The 8,002-nt window shown below is 37.3% G+C and overlaps 1 protein-coding gene across 1 annotated transcript; it reads right to left on the reverse strand.

Annotated features, from left to right (window-relative positions):
• Nucleotides 1–30: 30 nt before the first annotated feature.
• Nucleotides 31–4,915, reverse strand: LOTGIDRAFT_62194 (hypothetical protein; the record flags this gene model as incomplete). Its single annotated transcript, XM_009046159.1, has 11 exons — nucleotides 31–180; nucleotides 483–586; nucleotides 1,015–1,097; nucleotides 1,416–1,475; nucleotides 1,743–1,813; nucleotides 2,380–2,514; nucleotides 2,950–3,131; nucleotides 3,533–3,707; nucleotides 3,968–4,122; nucleotides 4,292–4,455; nucleotides 4,680–4,915. Coding segments are annotated over 11 exons (1,515 nt in total), but the record flags the coding sequence as incomplete, so codon positions are not given.
• Nucleotides 4,916–8,002: the final 3,087 nt, after the last annotated feature.

The following is an 8,002-nucleotide window of genomic DNA, read 5'->3' on the forward strand; positions in this document are numbered from 1 at the left end:
AGAGTCTTTTAAATTGAACCCTGTGGATTCGTGGATCGCTTCCAACTGAGCGTTGTACAGCACCGCTTTCAGATCGGCACCGCTGAAATGTTCCGACTTGTCTGCAATTTCTCCCAAATCTACATCTCTGTTAAAATGCATTTTATAAGTCAAAGCTTCTAGGATTTCTTTTCTTTCAATCTGAAGAAAAAAAAAAGGAAAATCTGGCAAATGAAATGAAATGGATTTTTACATCCTATTTTCTGTAACTGATAAGGCTAATGGAGATGGGAAGTGCTATGCAGTGTGCAATGAGGAAATTTTTCCAGGACAGCACCATAAAAATACTCTCTTTCAATTTCCGACTGACGAGGGATATTAAACTACGACAGCCTGAAGCACACAGGGCCTCGGTTTATTGTCTTGCCAGAACTACAAGACACTTTTTTCATGTCAGCCCCTCTGACATTAATTACTGACCAGCTAGTGAAATGCCATCTTACCTCTGTAGGGAGTCCACAATGGAGACATTTATCAATCCGACCTGGTCTAAGTAAGGCACCATCTATTAAATCAGGACGACTAGTAGCAGCTAATACATATACACCTAGAAATAAATATACACAATAGTTACAACTATCACAGGGCCTTGTTCGTTTAACATACAAAATACACAATATCTAGACACAAATATACACAATAGCATAAATTATCACAGGGCCTTGAGTGAAGTTGAAGCCACTACAAAAATCAGCTACAGCTAGAAACAAATATACATAATATCATCAACTATCACAGGGCCTTGTCATCACTGATGATATCTATAGTAGACAGTATGTAAACTTGACTCAAATTTAAGGCAGTCATGAGCCAAAAGGAATCTGTAGGTGACAGAGCAGTAACCAAAGAAATCAACTAAGAAAATGAAATAAAACTTGGTTTCAGGGAGATGCACTCTGCTCCCTCCAATATTTCAAGACTGAAAAACTATGTTCGTAATCTAAAGTGTTGACCAAGGTAAGAAATGGGACGTACCATCGAGGCCCTCGACACCATCTAACTGAGTTAGTAACTGATTGACAACTCTATCTGTGACACCGGTATTATCATGACCACGCCTACAAAATAACTTTATACTAAATAATATTCAACTTCAGCTAAATTGAACTTATTTTGATTTTTCTGAGGGGGGCTGACCGTATTCTGTTTCCACTTTTATTAATATTCTAGATCCAAAATGAATCTTGTTTATGATAGAAGCCTATGAAAGTAATAATGTTTAACATGTATGCATAGATATTTTTCTCACTGTTAGTAATGCCAACCCTCAAGTTCACAGGCACTTTTTAGTTTGAAAAACTGCGCATAATACTAGCAAATATATGGTATATATTTATATTGTGTTAAAGGTATAATATTTCTTTAATTACTCTTACCTTGGAGCCATAGAATCAAACTCATCAAAAAACAAAATACATGGTTTGGCTGATTGAGCTCTGTAACAAATATTGAAATTTATACATATGTTAGCAAACTGAGCACATATTTCATGCTCTGCACTTAACTAGACCTACTGTGGGAAGTGTACAATGAGAGAAACATAACCTACTCTCTAAAAGTTTTGGTATCTATGGGATTTTCCACACCAACAGCATACAAAGTAAAACAGGCTTTTCATACTGTGAAAGTAAATGCGCGTTATAAAAGTGCGCATTATAGTCAGAAATATACAGTATACGATTGAACAGATTTCATTTTTGAACACTTGCCTGATAAAGAGATCTCTTACAGCTTGCTCACTGGCTCCAATATATTTACTTAAAACTTCAGGTCCCTATCAAAAATAATCGAAACATTTGAAAAATTCATGATCAATATTCTAGAAGAAGTCCAGAAAAAACTGCATGATTTTTATGCCTTGTCTAGAATTGCGACCATTTGAGAGACTGCAGTATAGTAGCATAAAGATTTCAAAATATATCCAAGCATACATGAAAGTTTACATGGTGCAATGAAACCCCACTTACCCCAGCCCTGTCGTTAGGGTGGGGCCCGTGGGGGCCAGGCCTGGCCACAGCAAGTGAGAATTAAGCCCCAGCAAAACCTTGTTCAGTTCAGCAGAGATTGATTCATTTACAGTGTCTTGTACAAAATCAAAAAGATATAGATTTTTATACGTTTTTTGCACCTCAAAATTGTCAGAAATGAGTTCTCAGGGCATTTAATTCTTCAGATTTTCGGAGTATAAAATCTGAGCCCCAGCACCAATTCATTCCTGGCAACATGGCATCGTAAATTAAGAAGTTCAACATGCATTAGGACATGTGTGAAGTTTAACATTTAAAAAGGGGCCAAAGATGTTTTGGTGAATAGATGACAATGCTGCCTGTAATCACCTACCTTAATGCTGATGAAATTCAAGCCACATTCTTTCGCAACTACCCCAGCTATCAGAGTCTTTCCGGTGCCTGGTGGACCATATAATAACAATCCACTTCGCAGACGTAGTGGACAGTTCGCAAACAGGTCTGGATACTGAAAACAATAATATTGATAAGCATTAGTAGAAGGTATGTGGACACTCTAGATAGATTTCTAGTCAAACTAGCAATGATGTGGACACTTTAAAAGAAACAGGGAGTTAAAAAACCCTAATTCAATAGTGTCTGTTGGACCACAAGCCAGATCGCAGTCTTAGTGGACAGCTAGCAAACAGGTCTGGATACTGAAATAAGTGATATTGATAAGCATAAGTAGGTATGTGAACACTATACAGGAAGTGGATGTTGAAAAACCCATTATAAACTAAAGGTCTGTAGTCATTACTAAATCTGACCTCAAAAAAGAGAATCACTAAAGAGTTTCCCATCAAAACAGTCTTGGTTTCCTGTAGCCATCCAATGCAGCAACTCTCTCCTATCTACCTCAGTACAAATGCTGATAAACAAAAAATGCTTTAGTTAGTCTCACCTTGGAAGGCCACTGTAAAGTTTCCACGAGGATATCTTTAGTGTCCTGTAGACCTCCGACATCACGCCAGCCAAGATCTTCAGCAGTATGGAGTGGTACATTACGGAAACTAACTGGTTTAAAACCTTCTAGAGCCACGTAAAACTCGTCATCTGTCAGTTGTAGCTCTCCACTTCTACACGCTGGAAGATAGAAAAGCTCAAGATGTGAAATATATGATAAATTGGGGAGATTATCATGATTTTTGTATGTGTATTTAAGTACATTTATGGCTTCGATTTGTACCTTTCTGATGTCGAACTTAACAACTTTGGCATTATGGGTCAAGTAATTTTAGAAAACTATCAATTTTGACTATTTAAGTTTCATGAAAAGAAGCTAGAGTTAAGCATCTTCGACCATCTACTTTGAACACTTGAAGCCACTCTGCAATTGGTCACTGACTCACTACACCATTTGTATGCAACTTTCGACTGCTTCTTGCATTAAGAGATTTCAAACAGATGATGAAAATATTTTGGATTTTCTTAAAAAGCAATTCATATTAAATCTAAAAGAAATTCAACAGGTTTTGACCTACCACTCCAGTCAACCAAGTATTTAGCATGAATTGCTCGGTCGATGACATTCTCTAAGTCACGGGCTACGAACCCCTCTGTTCTATTGACTATAGTGTCCAAATCCAGTTTCTTGATGTTCGTTTTAGACAAGTTATCTTTCCCTTCTAACATCTTAGTCAGCAACACCTTTCTTTGTTTCTATAAAATATAAAAGGGATGTTGATTAGTTCAACTTGCCAGACATGTCTGATGAAAATTACTGATTTGGATGTAGTTGCCAATCATGTCTGACATGAGCTCTAGGCTGTTTGATTTTGCTGTATTTACCAGTCATGTCTGATAAGAGCTCAAGGCTGTTGATTTTTTTATTTGCCAATCATGTTCAGATGGTACTAAAAAAGTGTATGGCTCTGATTGTTTTAAATTGTACCACCTGATGAAGATCGACCATACAGTACCTTATTTGGTGGTTTGATGCAGATGACTTCCTGTATAAAATGGATGCCTCTAGATGTCACTAGTGTAGGGTTCAGGGAATTCTGGGATGTACTGGTTGCTATGACACCTATGCGAGCATTGTTTTTAATTTGGTATTTTACTATACTGGTGATAACTACAAACAAAAAGAAAACAAAATGAAAAATGAATGAATGGAGAAAGTATAAGCCAAAAATTTTCAAAAATTGTAGGGCCTTGAACTGTGACATACTATTAAATCCAAAAAAAATAAGGGCATAATATGCGCATTATACATGCAAATGTACGGTATATATCAAGCCTACCTTCAGCCACTCTGGCAGCATATAGAGCCTCCCCAGTCACCTCTGCATCAGGACTGGTAGCAGCACCAGCAATAATATGGAGGTCTTCTAACAGCACCACTGACGGTTGGCGCCACGCTGCTTCATCAAAAACTGATTCCATAATCTTCTGTATGTTGTCTACCCTTTTACCTATAAATTGGAAAAATTTGAAATGAAATGGAGTATTACATCCCCATTTTCTGGTCAGGAAAATCTACGAGAAAAGTATTGGAATTAAATTAAATGGGGATTTATATCCTAGTGCTCTATTCTTTTCAAAAGAAATGGAGTTTTACACCCTATTGTTTTTCCTGGTACCTGATCATCCCACAACACTCTACCTTGTATGCATCTAAAAACCTCAAACAACATACCTCTGAGAGGTTTACAATCTATGTCTTTTGTGAACACCATATTTGGTATTTCAGCCATACGTCGCAGCAAAGCCCTTGCCAACGATGTCTTCCCACTTCCTCTTGGTCCAGATATCAACAATATCCCATGATTCAATCCCAAACAGGAAGAGAAGATATCTTCTGCTAATGGTCGATGTAGCAGACAAGTTTCAAGATGGTGGATTCCAATTTTTGCTAACTCATCCACAGCACTAAAAGTAAAATGTAAGGTGAGCTAGTCAGTTGGGAAATGGGGGTTAAAATCCAATATCAGGCCGAACCTCGAAAGCTGTGGCTGTGAAAAATTTTGTAAACTACAGGGGGATGAAGGATTCCATGAAACCAGCTAAAATTTTGCTTTATGTAAACTCAGTAAACTTCCAAACTTACCCTAAATTTTGTAGCCTAACATTCGGTGCAACAGGATCAAAATCAGCAACTTGGGTATATAAGACCATGGGGCAGACAACTCCCATAGCCTCATCCGTGACGGACCTCTCCAAGGTCAAGGTCATGCTATTTATAGTATCAGCATTAAGTAAGATGTATTTATGCTGATGGCTGTGGCTATTTGCCACCTCTGTAAAAACTATTTGCACTTCTACATGTAAGCCTATAATAGAAAAACATAACATAAAGTACTAGATCTGCACGAAATTGCATAATCTCTTCAAATATATTTAGAACGAAACTAGAAATTTCACTTTTCTATTTCTATACGTGGCAGAGTCTCAAGAAACGACGAGTCCTCATTTTAACTGTCAAACGCAGATAATTCCGTACACACATGGATTTGAAGGCTCAAATTTCGACGAGCTGCGAACACTATTACTGATTGGCTTAGCTAAAAAATTCTGTTTCTGAGACTAAGGTACGATTGGTTGTACTGATTGGCAAACGTGTCCCTTTCAAAAATAGTTTGTACCATGAAAGATCATGTATCTAACGAGTAAGCCAGGGTAGACAACCATGGGATGGTCAACTGTTATGATCTGTATAAACTTTCTAAATGCACTTATAATAATACTATCATTCACTCTTCTGGGCTGAAAATAAGAAAAACAAATGTTACGATTTGTGCGACTCTTAATTAAAATTAGACCTATTCGTTCCGTATTTTGAAAAAAATATAGCCACTTTAGGATCAGCCCTCTTGAATGATTGTCAAATTAGCCTTTGGACCTTACCTGATAAACACCTTGTCACAAAGTGCCAGTACTGGAAAGGGTAGAACTTTTATAGATTAAAGCCGACATCATCGAGTTAGGTCAAAAGGTCATTTTGAGAATCGAATCATAAAGTGTATAGTATCAATCTTACCACTACAGACAGAAGATAAATCTGCAGACTTTCAGCTTTCATTGGAGGTTTCTTGACAGTTTGTAGCCACATTCTTCCAGTCACATCAAGTTTTAGCAGACGCCGCAATAAATCAGGCACTAAAGCATGGCCTCTCAAAATACCCTGCTCGCTTAAAACTCGCTCTGCACATGGCTGCCATCTTTCCTCTGTCAAATCTGTTGATTTATTTATAGTAACGACTCTGACGATTGGACAGAGTTCACTTCCCTCTTCTTTAATTTCTTTTTTTTTAGGTGACATTTTTTTTAAACCTGGTTCTGGACTAGTCGCAACCAACCCATTTTTCGTCTGCTCCCCAACTTCTTTTGGAGACGGCAGCTTTTTAATTTCTGCGTAAAAAACAGATGGAATCCCTTTAACAGCAGCGCAGCCAAGAAATTTAGAAATGTCTTTATAATTCACAAAAATAATGGAAGGTTGAAACAGTTCTAAGGGAGGTAATTCAGATGAAGTTGGTGTCTGCTCCAAAGCAGTTAAATCCAGACTTTTGGTGTCTGGTATCATATACCTTGGCAACGGCTCTTCTAATATAAACATGTTAATTTCTTCAGGGTCACATTCGAATTTCAATGGTTGAACACGAAACACGAAATGTTTTTCTTCAATCACAAATTGCTCAGAATCACAAGTCTCAATAGAAGCATCTTGGTGAATGTAAGAAGAAATCCATTTATTCAACCAATTAAATCCAATCATTTTCTCCACCAATGACGACTGTCTTCGTAATCGATTCCGTTTTTGATGTAACTCACTATCACTGGCATTAGATTTGTGTCTGGTCGTTCGGTTACCACTGGATCGTCTCCTAGGCAACGGTGATTTTGAGCGGGAAGAACCAGAACTTCCTGCAGAAAGGCGTTCTGGTGAATTTTCAGGAGGTGAAAGAGTATCGAGAGATTTTAAATCAGGGTTGCTATGGCTACGACTAGGAACATGGCGGCTAAAACTTGTCTTTCCTTGGCTCGAGTCCAAAACTTTTGGTGAAACAATCACTTCTGTATCGTTGGTTAAAATAAGACATTCACTTTCAGGATTGATTTTTTCTGCAAAAAGAGAAAAAATTCGAACATATGCCTTTCTGGGATTGGCTTTGTCAACTTGGCATCACGCTGTGCATTCCACTTAGCTTATGATGTTGGTATTTAAGTTTGTCAACTCGACATCACTAACCTATGCAAAAGACATTTTCCTGTTGACCCAATGGGAAAGGATAATCCAGGAAAGATCAATGCCAAGAGGTTTGGCCTAGGACCAGCTGGGAGAAAGAACCTAAGTTGTTATTCTTTTTTTAAGAATAGTTCTTTCTTTCTAAACCTACTTACCTACACGAATGAATAAACAGAGAGACTTGGCCACCCAGACTGGTAAGACTTGACCAACCCAGACTACTCGTACTTGATCTAAAAGACGGTTTTCTATTGCTGCTGCATTTGATTCCTGTATATAAAAAAAAAATTCCTTATTTCATAAAGAATTTTTCCAAGGTTTATTCTAACATTGTCAGATTCTAGACAAATCTCTATAAAGAATGATAATTCAGCATCAGGTTTATGTACAATTAAATCAATATCACATAGCTAAAAACAAAATACTTAGTAAATATTTGTATTCCTATCAAAGTTGGAAATAGTGTGCCAGTAACTTATTGACATCCCTCAATTCCATTATTGAACTCTTCCACATGCCATTTTTTGTAATAAGTACTCTTTGTATTTAGGAGAGCTCATTTACAAAAAAATTTGTATAATTTCAATTGCCATTATTCAACCTAAAACCAAATAAGAATTGCCCACCATCTCTTCCTGCTCTGTGCTAGATAATAGTGGGCCTAGCTTTACAATTTGACAATTTGCATGGGGTCAAGTTTTAGTGACGCATCAAGCGTTTGTAAATTTCGACTGTTATTCTTATGAAATAAAAACTTACGACAATT

The sequence above is a fragment of the Lottia gigantea genome, assembly GCF_000327385.1.
Source record: "Lottia gigantea unplaced genomic scaffold LOTGIsca_10, whole genome shotgun sequence".
NCBI lineage: Eukaryota > Metazoa > Mollusca > Gastropoda > Lottiidae > Lottia > Lottia gigantea.